This window comes from Prunus dulcis, chromosome 4 (genome assembly GCF_902201215.1).
Source record: "Prunus dulcis chromosome 4, ALMONDv2, whole genome shotgun sequence".
NCBI classification, from domain to species: Eukaryota; Viridiplantae; Streptophyta; class Magnoliopsida; order Rosales; family Rosaceae; genus Prunus; species Prunus dulcis.
In genome coordinates, this window is record NC_047653.1 from 3,865,717 (window position 1) to 3,882,430 (window position 16,714).

General features: G+C 36.2%; 2 protein-coding genes across 7 annotated transcripts; one reads left to right on the forward strand and one right to left on the reverse strand.

Annotated features, from left to right (window-relative positions):
- Window positions 1–319: 319 nt before the first annotated feature.
- LOC117624306 (CTD small phosphatase-like protein 2-A) lies at window positions 320–7,492 on the forward strand. 6 transcript variants are annotated; one of them, XM_034355466.1, is made up of 9 exons: window positions 320–383; window positions 1,084–1,145; window positions 1,339–1,376; window positions 1,482–1,684; window positions 2,001–2,119; window positions 2,269–2,380; window positions 2,667–3,182; window positions 4,367–4,704; window positions 5,011–7,492. In XM_034355466.1, exons 4-9 carry the CDS (start codon window positions 1,519–1,521, stop codon window positions 5,167–5,169), a joined length of 1,410 nt encoding a protein of 469 aa, XP_034211357.1. In that variant the 5' UTR covers window positions 320–383; window positions 1,084–1,145; window positions 1,339–1,376; window positions 1,482–1,518; the 3' UTR covers window positions 5,170–7,492. The 6 variants fall into 6 exon arrangements, with proteins under 6 accessions (XP_034211357.1, XP_034211361.1, XP_034211355.1 ...); XM_034355470.1 differs by lacking the exon at window positions 5,011–7,492 and adding an exon at window positions 4,850–4,998 and having other exon boundaries at window positions 321–383; window positions 1,246–1,376; XM_034355464.1 differs by having other exon boundaries at window positions 322–383; window positions 1,246–1,376.
- Window positions 7,493–8,065: 573 nt separating this feature from the next.
- On the reverse strand, window positions 8,066–16,265 carry LOC117625725. Its single transcript, XM_034357266.1, has 12 exons — window positions 16,074–16,265; window positions 15,850–15,923; window positions 15,521–15,750; window positions 15,213–15,380; window positions 14,467–14,833; window positions 14,232–14,375; window positions 12,990–13,142; window positions 12,768–12,884; window positions 12,396–12,476; window positions 12,060–12,209; window positions 9,374–11,122; window positions 8,066–8,438 (listed from the first exon to the last, which is right to left on the reverse strand). Exons 1-12 carry the CDS (start codon window positions 16,126–16,128, stop codon window positions 8,316–8,318), a joined length of 3,411 nt encoding a protein of 1,136 aa, XP_034213157.1. The 5' UTR covers window positions 16,129–16,265; the 3' UTR covers window positions 8,066–8,315.
- Window positions 16,266–16,714: the final 449 nt, after the last annotated feature.

Sequence of the window (16,714 nt, forward strand, 5' to 3'; positions counted from 1 at the left end):
TCTTAATTTTATGTTCTTTTATATTTATGAAATATGATATAAATAAGACATTATGCTAGAGAAAAAAAAGGACAATAGTATATGTTTCTTTTGCCTGCTTTGACGAAGAGGTACACGCGCTAAGAAAGAGGGTGGCCAGGAGTCTTGCCTAACACAACTCCCTGTGTTTCGACGAAAGTGCACGTGTCAACGCGTCATGGTGAGCTGGTTCTACTGATTACGTGGCAGAGTTCTATTTGCTGAAATCACTTAGCGAAGATCCCATCAGAGCCGTCGGTATGATCCAAGAGAAGCCGACATATTACCTCTGTCTGACCGTTAAGAGAGAGAAGAACAGAGTCTTAGAGAGAGAGACTGCAAGAGCGAGCGAGAGAGAGAGAGAGGTATTTTCTCTTCAATTTTCACCTTTTTTTATTTATACTGTTAATTTTTATCAATTTAGCTTAGCTAATTACAGCCTCATGGTCCTGTTGCTCGAAATTCATTGTTTCTTGGGTTCGTTTTCTTTCTTGCTCTCTCTCTCTCTCTCTCTCTCTCTTTCAAGTGTGTGAATTTGGTAATTGAACTGTGTAGTCAATGGAGCTTCTTGTTTAGGGTTTTAAGTTCATGTGTAGGTTTTGATTATTCTGCCTCTGAGAAATGCTTATGCGATTTGTGCGTAGTTGTTTGGTCAATGGGGTTTAAGAACCTTGGTGATATTTTGGTATGAGTCACTTGGTTGGTTGACTTTATCTTTAACGTTTACTTGGAAATTTTGGAGCTTTGGAATAGGGGTTTTGAATTTTGTGCCTTGTTAAGAAACGATTATGTTGTTTTAAGGCTTTTCAATCATTTAAGGTTTTGGAAATGTTTCTTAAAGAATAGTTTATGCACTTCTACTATGTTTTTTATTAGGATTTTTCAATCTTTATTCTTAATTAGATGCTGACGAGATAGTATAGTAAAATTTTAAGGTCAAAGGCCCTATTTTTCAGTATTTGATTCCAATATATCAAGTTTGGATACCCTAGTCATATCCTGTTTCACAAACTCATAAACGTGTTAAACACAATAATTTTGACTTCGTGATGGTGATTGAAGCAGTGGGGTGCTAAGGATGCAGTGGCGGTGTTGTGGTGGCTGGAGCATGGCATGAGATCTTTCTGGTTAGTAAGGGAATTTAAACAACCTTGTTTGCCCGGTTAGCTACGTGTTTTAGTGCTGAATTTTACTCTCTCTCTCTTTTTTTTTATCTCCCTAAAACAGATACATTAGAAACAGCTTGATACAGTTTTGAGAAGACTTTAAAAAACGTGGAGTTTAGATTGCTAATCGTCATTATTATGAATCTTTGATTAGATACCCAGACAGACATACGGAGATCTCACTACCAAACTGTATGTTGCTTAATATCTCTACTGCGTGGTTCCCATTGTTTCTATCAGTTTCTTTAGATTGGTATCAATTACTTTCTTCTTATCTTAATTGTTTCTCTGAGACAGACTCAAGATTGTGGTTCGCATCACAAGTACAGATCAAATGCCATCTTTCAAAATGAAGGCTCAATCAAGCACGGGATGTTTACGAGAAAAAAACGGTCTTCGTGTATGTCAAAAGTCAAGTGTGATTACAAAGAAAGCATGTTCTCATGTTAGGAAATCTGAACATACAGCGGATCTTGACACTTGTACAAATTGTCAGGAAGGTAAGAAACCAAACATAAAAAGAAGTTGCTGTTCGATCTATCATATAGTGTTATAGTAAAGACTGTATAATTTATCTTTGTATTGAAGTGATCAAAGTTTGTATTAATTTTTCCATGCATTTTGAGCTCTCTGGCTTTCTAATTTTGTAATGGAGGCTTTTAATTTTTCGTAAATTGTTTAATTTAAATGCTTCTTATGAATCTACATTGAGTGTGCAATGCAACACGAAGGACATTGATTCGGTCCATGCACAATTATCTGCTTCCAAAGTTTTTTTTGCAATTGTTAATGTTAGAGCTTCTTATATTCTCATAGTTTCTTCGAGCATGGACGTTTCTATTAAGGAAATTGGACGTGATGAAGCAATTGACTATCAGGAATTGCTGGATGAACAAGATTGTAAGCAATCATGCGATTCTGAAACCAAAAGGATGGTAAGTGTTTAATTTCCGAGGCTGCGGGCACCAATTTATTGCCTTAATAGTGCATTGCCCTTTGGTTTTGAAAATGATTCTTGCTCAAAGTTTTCTTGAATTGCACTGTGTGGCAATTAAGATTTCTTATAAGGTTGTATAATTTTCAGGAGTCATCTCACACCTGCCCATCAAATTTAGAGACAATTTTCTCTCCTGCTTTGGAGTCTAGTGAATCCCATGGCGAACCAAATAGTGAACCAACTGCTGACATTGATGAAGGTATGCCTCAAACTTGGTTAATTAAACACATAGAGATCAATCTGATATAATTAAAAAGGAAGAAATAACATAGGTATGTGCCAGCCCTGAACTGTGTGTAAATGCTATTCTAAAACACTATTTAGTATGTGTAGGTTATTTCAACAAAATTTAACCACTTTCTAGTGGTAATTTGTAACATTTTTTTATATAATAAAAAAAATCAAATCTACCTACTGTGTCATGTAATGTAATGTTACCAATAAGAGCTAATATCTAGTATGCTAATCTGATCCTGACTTTTCAGGGTTAGGAGCTGGTGACAGTGATGATAACAGAAGTTCATGTGATAATCAAACTTGCGATGTCTCAGATTTCTACATTTCTGACATGATCATTTCGAGCGTACCCTTCAACGAGAATGCATTTGATGTTGATATTGGTGAAACGAATTGCTTTCCTGACTACAAATGTGCTGAACCAAATATGTTCTTTGATGCGTCTGAGCAATACATGGTATTGCCTTTCCTAGAGGACACTTTCAGAAGCAGTAATATTAATATTGATGTTGACAAATCATGTGAAGAAGCCATCGTAGATACAGATTGTGCTGGAATGTATTCGGAAATGGGTCAAATGAGCCCCTGCAACCAGGAAACTGTTGTTAATTCTTCTGACTCAGATCAGGCGGAGTCCTTTGATCCACAGTTGTTTATAAAAAATTTACCCGAATTATCAGATGTGGTATCAAATTATCAACCCAACATATTGCCTGAGGATGCTCCAAAAAGAAAGTCTGTAACTCTTGTACTTGATTTGGATGGTAAGTAATGTTATATATCTGTGTTCTCATATGATTATGTGTTTATCATCATTTAATGCTATTTCTCACATACTTTTGGGACCGTAGGTACTTGTTTACTAGTATTGGAACCTTGTTAATGTTATCTTAAATGACGAATTAGGAATTTATAGTGAATTTCATTTAATTTTCTCAACAAGTTAATCAAACATCATTGAGCTGTGCTATTGGAGAGGACGCTGTCCTAAAGCCTACATGAATATGGTATATTAACAAAATGCCTACAAGTCAAATTTGAAATCCATAATGTTGAAAATCAAATTTTTTGCAGAAGTCTTTGTTACCTGTTTCCGGTGTCAGTGAAACATTTAGTTTGAAGTGTTGGCAGCTCCCATCTCACTCTTAACAAAAACAAAAAAATACAGTCTTGTGGGTGTTTGCTCATAACAAACTGCAACCCAGTTTATTTTTGAAAAAATTTCGGTTGATTTTAACTCAGTCTGGCTACTATAACTGTGTATTAAAGACTGAGCCACATTTTTTAGTTGTTTCGTCCGGTGAGCCGTCAATGTGTTGAAAGTTGTGGAAGCAATTTGTAGTGCTTAAATAGGACACGTGAATTGATTGCGATAATATCATCAATGCAGGCTATTTATGTGCAGATGCACACCACAGAGATCATATGGCTTCTCTCTAGCCCACAAATCAATTATTTTTCATTTTATACCGTATCACGTAAACACGTTCATAAGTACAAATATATTTGTCTGTGTGCGCGCTCATGCGTGCCCACATTAATACATTGATATGTATAGACATAAATACGTGTGTATTGACAGCATTTAGGCTTAGGTTATGGTACACCAAGCCACTAAGAATGTTGGTTTTCCATTTTTTCATTTGTCTATTTGGTTAACTTTTGTTTGAAGGGCCAGTGGTTCTTTGGGGAAAATATTTAACGAGTCATAAACAATATTTTCAAATGTGATATAAATGAATAGGGAACAATTATGGACCACCATACCAATTATGCCCTTGGTGTGGTTATGTCAACTAGGGGTCCATAAATCCAATCTTCTGCTTAGATATGTTATTCAGTTTAATCTTACTGTGAAATTTTTTTTTTTTTTCTGGAGTTTCAGTTGAGAAATATATGTTGAAGTATATGTTATTGATACTTAGTAATGCTGCTATTATATATGCAGAAACACTGGTTCATTCTACATTGGAACATCTTGATGATGCAGACTTCACATTTACCGTCTTTTTCAACATGAAAGAGCACACGGTATATGTGAAACAGAGGCCTTACCTCCAAACATTCTTGGAGAAAGTTGCAGAAATGTTTGAAGTTGTTATTTTTACGGCCAGCCAAAGCATATATGCAGAGCAACTTCTTGATATATTGGATCCATATGCAAAGCTTATATCTCGCAGAGTTTATCGTGAATCTTGCATTTTCTCAGATGGCAGTTACACTAAAGATTTGACAGTTTTAGGTGTTGATCTTGCAAAAGTTGCCATAATTGATAATACTCCACAGGTATATCCCCTGGCCATTTGTGTTAACTTCTTGGACCTTTATATCTTAATGTTTAGGATTTTCTTTTCAATTTCCATTTGTCCTAATTTTTGCATTGCCAATTTATGGGTTGCCCTATTGCTTGAGAACTCGCACTTTCTTTCAGATCTCTTGATGCTGGCAGTTGTAGTGGCTACTAATAAAAATTGGTTTCACTCCTGGCGAAATTAAAAGCTAAGGCAAAGAGAAAAAAAGTGGAAAGAAATGAACCTTGTTATTACTCGGTAAACTGACTGTTTTTCTCTTATCCTCTTTTTATCATTTCAGGTTTTCCGATTGCAAGTTAATAATGGAATTCCTATAAAGAGTTGGTTTGATGATCCGTCCGATAGTGCTCTGATTTCGTTACTTCCCTTCTTAGAGACCCTGGTTAATGCTGATGATGTTCGTCCAATAATTGCCAAGAGATTCGGTAACAAGGAATAAGAGTCACTTGTCTTTCTCATTTGCTTGAATATAGAAGCTCCTTGTCCCTCTCATACCTTTTTTTTAAAATAGAAAATATTGGCCTCTAATCTTGATGCTCCCGTTCTTTTCTTTTGAGCTCATGAGATAATTAGCTATCCAATAAACTCTTTCTTATTGTCAGTCAGCTCTTGGTTCTTGTTCCCTTGTTTTCTTCCTTTCAGCTTACAACACTGTGGAATGGGTTGTCTAATTTTTGTTCAAAGGTAATTGTAGAGAAAGTATGATTTATCCTTATTGTACAGTTTAAGTTGCTTTTATATCAGGGTGTACACATGAGAAATTAGCTATAAAATATTGGCCTTTAATCAAGATGCTCCTCCATCTCTTCATTTGAGCTCATTAGGTAATTAATTATGCAATTCAATCTTCTTCTTTTTTCTATTGTCTGCCAGCTCTTCGTTCTTGTTTCCTTATTTCCTTCCTTTCAGCTGACAACACTTGAGGACAGTTTGTCTAGTTTTTTGTTCGGAGGTAACTGTATGGAATGTCAATTTATCCTTTTTTGCAATTTCAAGTTGCTTTCTATATTAGGGTGTGCGCATGAAAAACTAATAAATTCTGAAATACAATTCTTGAAAGCGTTGCCTTTTACTGAGTTTGCTCATTACAGCCACATGTTTTGATACATTGTCTTTTATTAAAAAATATTCACAATACAATAGGGACCCAATCCAGTCAATATTGTCATAGGCTTTTATGATTTATTAAAAGATTATGTTTCATAGGAAGAATAATTAATAGCTTATGCCAAAAATTGGAACTGGAAGCCTGTGTAGTAAGATTTACTTTTTCCTTGAGGGATTTATGCCAAAAAGTACATAGTGGGTATACAAAGAGGAGTCTGGCATATTGAGTGTGCTAGATAGTAAATAAAGTCAGGTGGAAAGATGAATTAAGTTGAATGTACAATTATGAATGCCTTTCTAACCAACTTTTTGACATCTTCATAGATGTCTACCAGTAAGGAAATCTTCAAACAGCTGAATCCTAAGTATTTTCAAAAATTCAAATGATAGTTATGGAAGTAATAATACTGTAACAGCTCAAAGGTTAGCTTGTGATAGTGCATGTCTTTAGTAAATAAATGATTACCATTCATATAAAATTATTATTGAAAACAAATTAATGTAAATGCTATAATAAGTAAATGGCATTGAATACTTTCTGAACTTAAAAGGAAGTCTTACCTTTATGCAATGATATGTCAAATTGTGCTAAATGAAGTTCAGAACTTTTCTGTAGTAATATGAAGGTGTGGCCCTTCTGGATAAGAAATAAGAAACAGGGAGGAACAGAAAGAGGACAAACAACTTGCGCATCCTATGTCCACATGGCATCATTTTGCCACAGAATTTGTTCGTCCACTCTGACTGACTTCGGGCTTATTTATGTTCTAGGGATTAGTTTTTAGTTTCATTTTCTTTTCTAAAGAGTTTAAACAACTGGAGCACCATTTCTTGATTAAATCAAAATAGCTTTAGAAGGAAATGTGAGGGGAAGTAAAGTCTGTATTTGATTACATTATATTCCGAATAATAAACATAGTTTGTATGTTTGAGTGAATTATATCTTATGAACCAAGATTGCTCTTGTAAATACTGCTTCAGTAAACAAAACATACACATGGTGACATAGGTGGTGAATGAGTTAAGGTTGAGAATGCCATGTTTCACCCTAGGAGGGTGGTATGGGTATGAGATGTACCATATGAAGTGATTTAGTTCATATGGCCTCTAAAAGTGAGTTTTCTCATGAGGATGCTTAATTTATTGGATTAGCAGATGCTTCCAAAGATATTGCGTAAAAAGTTTAGATGGTGGTTTCTATGCTTACACTGCACTGATGGATCAAGATATGTATGAAATGTGAATAACAGATGTTGTTGGAGGATTGTGCAGATTGTGGAGACAAAAAGGGTTTGAATAACAGATATTAATGGGAGAAAGGAAGATTAGCTGGGTTGTTAAATTAGCTGACTAACACTGCTTTTCATGATCTTCTGCCAGTTTAGTCTTTTTGTACTTTTACAAATTTGCATGCCTTGTCTGCAGGTCATGCGGAGAACACTAACACATTTTCTGCTAATGTGAAAATAGTAAGTATGTTGAGTTTTGTTGCTACTTCTTTCTTGAGAAGTCCGTAGAGACATGTATTTATAAAAAGCATACAAGTTTCCTGACTGTATCTTCTCACTCTTGGATTTGTGGAGTGACGTTTGAGATGAGGTGGTTGTGTAAATCGTTTTCAGATAATCGAGTATTTTTTACTTCATTTTGTTTAATTTTCAGTTCTTTGGTACCCTGGTCATTTGCTTGTTTCATCCTTGCCAATGGCTATGGCTATGGCTATCTGAAATACATAAAATTAAAATCTAGCTGGTTGGTGTTATTTTCTGTTGCCATTTTATTGGAGGTTGTGACAATGATTCGATAAACCTCAAGAGATTTCCATTCTCTGGTGTCCAATATTTTAAAGTTTGCTTTTGCAAACAACCCAGCGGAGGAGAAAACTTGTCTTTGAGGTTTTGTCTTCTGCTTAACCAAATTGACAATTTCCCATTTCCCATACCAGGAGTGACTAAGATCTTATATTTACCCCTTTCACTGAGTGTATGGGGTGATAATGCCCCACTTTTTCTGACCCATTATTGTCGAGGTTGAACCATCTGTAGGTATATCGATAAGCCATGGTTCTTTCTCATGCTCCCATGGGCATGAATAAGAAATGGTTTCCATTGCTGGTATGAAAATTGCGGACTGTTCACTACGCCATTCAACTGGTTACAAATTAATTACTTTTTATTTTTATTTTTTTAGCAGACAAATTAATATACTTAGAAATGGACAAATTCACGTTCAATTAAAGCTACTAGTCCATCATTTCAAACCATCGCTGAAAGTACAACTAGTTGTATCATTTGCAACTGGATGTCTTTGCAACACAAAAAATGGTCGCTCAACATACAAGGGCGAGTCCCTTTTGGCTGAATTGAGCTACTGTCATATAAAATAGAGATAACATAATGAACAACGGTTAACTTTGTACTAGAATTACATGAAAATATAATTCAACGTCCCTTTCAAGGAGGGTCTCCATGTCGTAAATCACAGCATGCTCGTGTTGCCTGCCGGGGCATCTGCCTTCATTTCTGTCTGCGTATGAGGAGATACGGAAGATACAACTGTTCCATGGCTATCAGAATTATTTGGTGGCACAGCTGCTTGATCCTACATAACCCAAAAACAAGAGAATAACATTTATGCTAGATACAACTGTGCAGACATTCATAAGTTCTTTTTAATTCAAAGGGAAGTAGAAGAGGGGATACGTCAACACATTTTGGACAAAGCATGGTGTACGACTTTTTTATTTATTTATCATAATCTTTTTTGGGATAAATCTAGCTCCAAAGTAAATAAATTCCTTAGTTTTTAACTGAGACATGACCGTCTTTTCTATTTTTTTCGGTTAAAAGGGGCCAAGATGCCCACATACATGGGCCAATTTGAAACAACTTAGAAATCAGCTTTGAAGTAAATGAACAGAGAATGTCTTGATAATCCTCAGAAGCCAGCTTTGGAAACAATGTAGTCTGGACAACACGACTGCCAGCAATCAGCTTTCTAAGAATGAACAAAAGCACATATCATTGAACGAAAATTCTGCAGGGGAAAAATCTCCTCGAACATGTTTCCACAGTTTTTTCTGTTTCTCATAACTAAAAATAGAATTCAACTGTTTGCTTTATGCTGGACCCTAAGGATGAACAGAACATCCAGTGGGGAAGAAGAACGAGAGAAAAAGATGGCATGATCCTTTTACGGTTACATTAATTTAAAATTGGAGAAGAGGAGGGAGAAAAGAATGAACATGTGATAGTTTCATGTCGTCATACCTCTAACTCTTTATTCTTTTTCCTTTTTTGGGTTCATTAATTTGAAATTGTTACTTCGCTTGCCAGTTACACAAAATGATACATTTAATGCATGGTATACTGATCATATGCTCACATAATATTAGCACGCATCTGGATAACCTTTAGTCCCCCTGATTAAGTGGTTCAACTTGGAGTTATTGACATTTAATTTAAACATGTATTTCCTAGTTTCCTTGACAATGCAGTAACATAACCATGCATTGTAGTCAAAGTTCAATATCACACCTGATGGTAGTAGTTGTCATGCTGAATCCCAGGACTAATTTGCTGCTGCTGCTGCTCCTGCATAAGTGATTGCTGTTGGAGTGGCTGCTGATTGTTCTGCATGTAACTCAGATGCTGTTGTTCCTGAAGTTGCTGCTGCTGATGAGGTTGCTGAAGTTGCTGTTGTTGCATTTGCAACTGCTGATTATATTGCTGTTGTTGCAAAGGAATCTGTTGCTGCATATTGTGTTGTGTCTGTAATTGCTGCTGTTGCATCTGACCATAGTATTGTTGAAGTTGTTGCGGCTGCTGCTGATACTGTTGCAACAAGACCTGCTGCTGCTGGGGCTGGGGCTGGGGCTGTTGTTGTTGCTGCTGTGTTTGATGCAGCTGTTGTTGAAGAAGGAACTGCTGCTGCTGCTGCTGGTAGTAATAATATTGCCACATCTGATTATATGCTTGACTATTCTGCATCCCGTACTGCCCTAAAATTGATCCTTGAGATGCCTGTGGAACAACAGATTGGACAGGCAACTGGGGCTGACATGAAGAGGCATAATTTGGTTGTGGTACATTTTGCATATGCCAAGCCTTAGGTGCCATTACATTAGCAGGAGTGGCTGCTGCTTGATACGGATTATGATCCTGGCTGCCTTGCTGAATTTGTGGGCTCTGTGAAGACACAAATTGAGAGGGTTGACATAGACTGCCAGTCCCAGGCATTGGACCACCCACTTCAGTTTGTGGGTATTTTTGTGGGGAAACTGGCTGCTGCTGATATGATTTTCTTTGTAAACGTCCCCGAAACCCAAATTTGGAATCTCTACGAACTTTACCAGAACGATTATTTTGATGCCAGTCTCCGTAACTATTCACAGCTGGTTGAGAAAGTGCATGTGTTGAAATCGGATTAACCACTTTATTTCCAGCCGTCTCCAAAGCTCTGGCCTTTCTTGGGCTGTACATATAAGAGTCTTCATTAGATTTGCAATTGCTCTCTAGCTTCCTTCCATTTGAAGTACAGGTTTCTTGAGAACCTTCGCAGTTGAGATAAATGGGGGGTATTAAATCCAGATTTATATTCTCCTGGGAATTTAGAGAAAGACTCTCTAACGACAGTGGCTTCAGGTCTTGTTCAGACTTATTGTCACACTCTCGATTAGCATCACTCCTGTTTGTGCCTTCTTGTGAAGGTTCTACAGAATCATTTCCTTCAGCAACTTGACATCCTAATTCAACAGATAATGCCTTCGGTTCAGGAGTATTTTCTCTGGGCTCCTCAGAAACTTCAGGAGATACCTGCTTCACTTTGACTAAATCTACAGATGACAGATTTGCTTCTGGTGTATCATCTCTGGATTGCTCTTTTGAAACTTCTAGAGATGGCAGTTTCAGCGTTTCCTGTATGTTTTCAGGTTGCCTTGGTTGAAGCTTGTCAGAAGTAGTCTTCTCAAGTTGACTTCCCAGAGATGACAATTTCTGGTCACATATCTGGTCAGTAGGATCCTGGCCAGACTCGATTTTATGATTGTCTGGCAATAACATTTTACTGTCATGCAATGGGAGCTCAATCAGGGAGTCAGAACTACAATCTCCAGATGGCTGCTGAGGCAGAGCAACCAATGTTTCCTTTGTTCCTCTAGCCAATTTCAAAAGTTTTGTAAATGTAGCATGCTGATCAAAAGTTGTCCTAGTAGAGGATGGGAACAATCGTACATGCCGATTCCACACCTTTCTTACTTCATGTATAGTTCCACATAGGTCAACAAACTGTTGCCATCATACACAAGTTAGAACCCTTGGAATTAGATGTAATGGCATAAACTCTATATTTAGAGTGAATTAATTAGAGAAACCATCTCATATTACAGGAATTTACAACAGCCTTGCTTGTCATTGTAAATTCTAGAGAGATTTTCAAATAAGTTCTCACTTTCTTGTAGTTTTTATATCACTTAAATATGTAACTAAGTTAAACATCAGCATTCTAAAAAGAAATATTGCCATCACCATTTTGAAAACACATTTCAAAAAATAAAAGAGCACTATTTTGACTTTTAATTAACAATATTAATACAATCCATTTCAGAATTTGAAAACTGTATGTCCAGGTCCAGTAGTAAAAGTTAGTTGAAATTCCCCATGTGAAGGGATTGAGAAGGATGTTAATGTAAAATTTTAAAATAAGGAAGGATACTACATTTTTAGTAAACAGCAAGGGAGGTTGGTGTAATTTTCTCCATTAGTTAGTATGTGGAGATGACATATGATGCTTCAATCAATGTGTCCTTGCCTTGGATGTACATCTAGATACCCATCTACTTGTTCATCAAAATAAAACAGTTAAATCTTTCAGCACAGGAAAACATAATTAGAGATTATATTATGAATTGACTCTACCAAAGAAAATCATGCTTTTTATTTTGCTGGAAGGGGCTCTGGACAAAATTTACGAAGTCCAAGTATTGTAGCAAAGCACCATGCACCCTGTAATTAGTGGAAAAGTAAATTGACATTCATTCTGAATGACAGTAAGCTTTGATCAAACTTGACAATAAGCTTGATCAAACTAAAGATCTAAAATTATAGAATATGGTTTGAAAATCTGGAGAGGCATAACCCAACAAGTAACACCTTTTCACGCCAATCTACTATTTTTCCCAAAACCAGCATATACATAGAAATGAGTTCAAAGAGAAATTTTAACCTCTAAATATAAGCTTGAAATATGCTCTGCATCTTTTGCATTCAGAACATCAGATACACTTGACTGTGGAGATATTGCAGTGGCTACAATAGAATCTACCACGTTTAGGTGTCGCTTCCCTCCATGCATAATTGAAAAGTTTATCAACTCCTGCAGGCATAACCAAGAAACTTTACTAGTCTCCGATAGCAGTTAAACTTGTATCATGATGCTACAATGCAGCAAGGGTTAAATTATAGATTATTGTTTGGTGCAGACTGTATTTCCAGAACAGGTTTCCTTTACGATCTGGAAATGTTTTAATAGTCATGAGAGATGCTAAAAGAAGAAATATACCTCTAGAAGTGATTTGCAATGAGGCAAATGTTTGATGCCATCTATCAAGACATCTCTGGCAGCATCTGCACTATCAGTCATCTATAACCAGGAAGCAAGGAGATGTTAATAATCATATCAAGTTGGCTGGAGCACTCATGTACCACTTAAAGATGGAATAATCACCTAAAAAGTCAAAATATTAAGGGGACAATGGAAGCACACAGAAAAATGGAAATCTGTACAATCAAACATTTCTAATTACTTAATAAGCCTAAGTGACATTAAGTACTTAAAACCTAGAGAGTTGAAATAGAACCAAATGTACATAAAATAAGTGATGTGATACCAACGCTGAGAAACTGGATTTTCCTGAGTTCATATATTACCTACCATGTAGGTAAGTCGGGAAAAATGAACATATAAAATAGGAAGAGTAAGCAACTTTTTCTTCTCTGCCGCCATTTCTAGTGCTTCTTTGTATATATTGGAAGCTACTGCGAAATTTCCCTGATAATGTAGGAAAACCATCAGCATGTGTTAGTCCTCATTCTTGATCTAATTAATATGTACAGGTGATATTTCCTTGAAGTGATGAAAGAGCTAATTGCATACCATACGTTTTTCCATATTAGCCTTTAACATAACATTCTTCACAAACTGGGAATCTGATTCTGTATCACATTTAGGAAAAGCAGCACGGGCACCAGATACATCTCCTATTTTCTCCTTAAACCTGGCATTGAAAATGTGAATCACCGACAGTCTCTGCAACGAACATATGAGCAGGGCCATAAACATCTCCAGCCATGTACAAAGCAATCGAGTCAAGGCATCCTATAGAAAGCAGCTATCGAGCAAGTTTCAGCATGGCATAAACTAGTCACATAGTTTCTAATACTAATTTTACAGGAGAACTCTAATATAGTCAATCTCAATAGCACTACTATAAGTTGCCAACAACAGGATTCAGTACAAAATATATGGCTCTTGGAGCAAATCCTAGTGTAATGGATTGGTTTTACAAAAGCAAAGATATGTCTAATACATATAATCCAAACCATAAGGAGTTCCGGGTGTATCCTTACATGGAAGAAAATTAAACCTTTGCCTCAATTCCCCGGTAACCAGTAAGGTGAACAATGAAGTCATATGTTCATAACTACCTTAAGAAAAAAAGATAAACATTTGGCTCCAGATAGGTAAATCTTATAAATAAATAAAAATAAATAAAATATAAAAAACATAAAGCTTAGCCAACAAACTTTAGAATGTTAGTATTTTTGGAAAGCCCATTAAATGTCCCAACATTCACATATTCTTAAGAAAAGTGCCACATCTCCTGGTCCATTTCACGCTATGAAGGTTTCCACTTCAATCACTAAAGAGGATACCCCAGAAAATATAACTCAGTAGGATTCATCAGTGCACTGACTACAAAAATTGACGATTAGCCTGTAACTTACCAATATTATAGTCTTTAGATTGGCCAATAAAACCATTTTACCACAAATACGACTCACCTAAAACTAGATGTATATTCATGTTGTAGTCTTTCTTGTCATGGACCCTTAAAAGTAAATTTTAACAGATTTAATTCGTTTAACTATCTTTAAGCATGCTTTTTAACATCACAGAAGGAGCTAAGCTCCATATGATGCACAACAATAAAAGAAAACTAAATATGAAAAATGGATCAAATATATTAGTTATCAATTTACTTGATGTATAGCAGCAGAATAGTGAAGGAAAATACTGGTGCAAAAACTTCTTCAGATTACATCAATTCTTAATGAAAACTTAGCATAAGTACCTTTAAATTTGAAGCAGGAGAATAATGGTTTCAAGGAAAAATACCTTCATAAATATTTGGGTTGCTCGGTCAAGAGCATAATTTGCAATCTCTCTTCCTCCGTTGATTTCCATGAATTCCACATAACGCATCCAAAACTCAGGGTAATTGGCACACGGAATCAAGCATCTCTCATAAAATTTAACAGCCTACACTCAATGAATAAAGGGGGTTACGATAACAGTAAAGAAAGGCAAGAGGCCAAGGCCACATAAGCAGAAGAACAATATAGAATCATACCCAGTCAAAATCCCCTTGGATCTCAACAAAGTCCAGATAGTGATGCCAATTTTCCAACTGACCCACATCAATTGGCTTGACATGGAAGTAAGACCTCCTTATATTAATCTCAAAAGTACGAATTGTTTCATCCAGCCGACAAGCTTCCTGATACAACTGCTTTCCGACATATATGTATTTTTGCAGTGCTTTAGACCTTTCTAAGCCAATTGCTGGATCAAGCAAGTCTTTGGCAACAAGAGCAATTTCATCATCTCTATAAATTGTAGGGGCTTCACTATCAAGCACAGTTTCTGATTGCGAATCTACAGTAGAACTACTCTGGCATTTCATCTCCTCTTCACATGAGGCAGCGAACTTCTTCAAACTAAAGAAAACATGGAACTCATGCCTTGTAAGAATAACATCTGAATGGCTCAACTAGAAGAGGGAAAAATACATAAAATCGTAAAATGTTGCATTCCGCAAGCACAACATAAACCTAGGTCATTAGAAATCAATCATAATAACAAACGGGAGATTGTGGTAAACTGTCAACAATTGTGCAAATCAAGGTCTTCAGAAAAATACATAGTAATACCATTGAATAATAAGAAATTATAATGAAAGAGCAATCAAAGTTTATGAGGTTGTACCTCAGAAGTGTAATGGAGTGTACACACTTCATTGATAACGATGATTTCATATTTTTCTCCTTACATTTCAAAAACTCTGAAGATCCAAAGAATCAATGCAAAGAGATATACCTTTCGTAATAACGATGCAACTTTTTGGTAGGAAATCTAAGAGCTTGGATGTAAATCTGGGCCAGCGAACTCCATTGCTGCTGAGAATACTCAAATTCAATGTATTTGTCCCACAAAGTATGGCATGAGTAATCCTTTCCAACAAATGACATGCCTCTCTGAAATAATCTGTCAAAGAATTTCAAACAGAAACAAAAAATTAATAATTAACTGCGTCAAAATTGATGTACTTTTTGCCCCACCAAGCAAGAAATCCAAGTATTCGAAATTTGCAGCTGAAAACTGTTATGGAAGCTAATTGTTATCACCTGCGAATGTCAGATGGGTCTTCAAAAGCTGCCATAGCGAAGTTACAGTAGTCCACCCACAGGGGAACAGAGTACGTTGCTGATTGCACCGCTCGTTCGAAAACTTGAACAACCTTGTCAACGCTGCATAAGCGGGCCTTATGATCAGCGTACCTCCTCCAGTATCCATGGCACAGCGGAAACTCGGACAAGAACGAGTCATAAACTGAAGATATTTTCTCTACGTCATCCTGCAGAGAATTTCACAACCAAACATTCATAAATAAATAAAAAATTATAGAGGAAGAGAGAGAGAGAGAGGAAGAAGAAGAAGAAAGCAATTTGCTTACAGAATATGCAGTCTCTATCTCTGAAATGAGTGAAGTCCAGTGATCAAAGTCTAGTGAGTCTCGACGAAAATCATCTGAGTGAAAAACGCAAAAGAATTTGAGCAGTAAATTACTTGAGCATTCAGAGAGCAGATTACAGTAGCTAGATGAACAAATATCATATTCAGGCAAGCTTATTGAGGGGGAGAGAGAGAGAGAGAGAGAGAGACTGTGTGTTTGTTTACCTGGAGAGTCTGATTCCATGGTCTCAGGCTCCGATTCGCAATTACAAGTTCTCATGGGCCCAAAATTGATGAATGTGATCTCAGAGACAGAGAAGAGAGGGAAGGGACGCGGTAGAGTGAGTGCCGATGACAGGCGGTAGCGGGTAGCTGGTTCTCCAACTTCTGCTAATATTTTCTTTTAATTTTTCCTTTTAGCAAATATTTGGTTTTTTTATATATAGAATTTAAATATAATAGGGTTGGGCTGTGTCTATTTTTTTTGTCTTCTCTGAAAGAATATTTGGATATAATACGATGGACTTGACATTTGTAAATAAATACTTACTTCTATAATAACCTAAATAATTTCATTTGCTAATCTGACTAATAGCTAGTTAGTTAGTTATTACTATTGTTTTTTATTATAAGATGAGTTTCGGGGAATTTTTGAAATTTCTAGGTTAAAAAAAAAGTGTAAGAAGAACGCATCACCAAAGAGGGTCTAGTAAGAAAAATGACTTTGCTTGTAGACCAGATGTCACCAGTTCAAAGCTCATAATACTTTTCTAATATGAGTGTGAGAAACCCTATTAAGTTTAGTCCTTAAAGAAAAAACAAAGAAAGTCCCAAAAACAAAACAAAATCCTATCTCTAAACAACAA

What these genes read in the sequence shown, in the direction of transcription:
- LOC117624306 (XM_034355466.1), top strand. Translation starts at nt 1,519, where the DNA reads ATGCCATCTTTCAAAATGAAGGCTCAATCAAGCACGGGATGTTTACGA. An exon ending in ATTCTGAAACCAAAAGGATG is followed by an intron (nt 2,120 to 2,268) that starts GTAAGTGTTTAA and finishes TATAATTTTCAG; the next exon opens with GAGTCATCTCACACCTGCCC. An exon ending in TAATTGATAATACTCCACAG is followed by an intron (nt 4,705 to 5,010) that starts GTATATCCCCTG and finishes TTATCATTTCAG; the next exon opens with GTTTTCCGATTGCAAGTTAA.
- LOC117625725 (XM_034357266.1), bottom strand. Translation starts at nt 16,128, where the DNA reads ATGAGAACTTGTAATTGCGAATCGGAGCCTGAGACCATGGAATCAGAC. An exon ending in CTAATATGGAAAAACGTATG is followed by an intron (nt 12,885 to 12,989) that starts GTATGCAATTAG and finishes CTACATTATCAG; the next exon opens with GGAAATTTCGCAGTAGCTTC. An exon ending in TTTCAAGCTTATATTTAGAG is followed by an intron (nt 11,123 to 12,059) that starts GTTAAAATTTCT and finishes TGATGGCAACAG; the next exon opens with TTTGTTGACCTATGTGGAAC.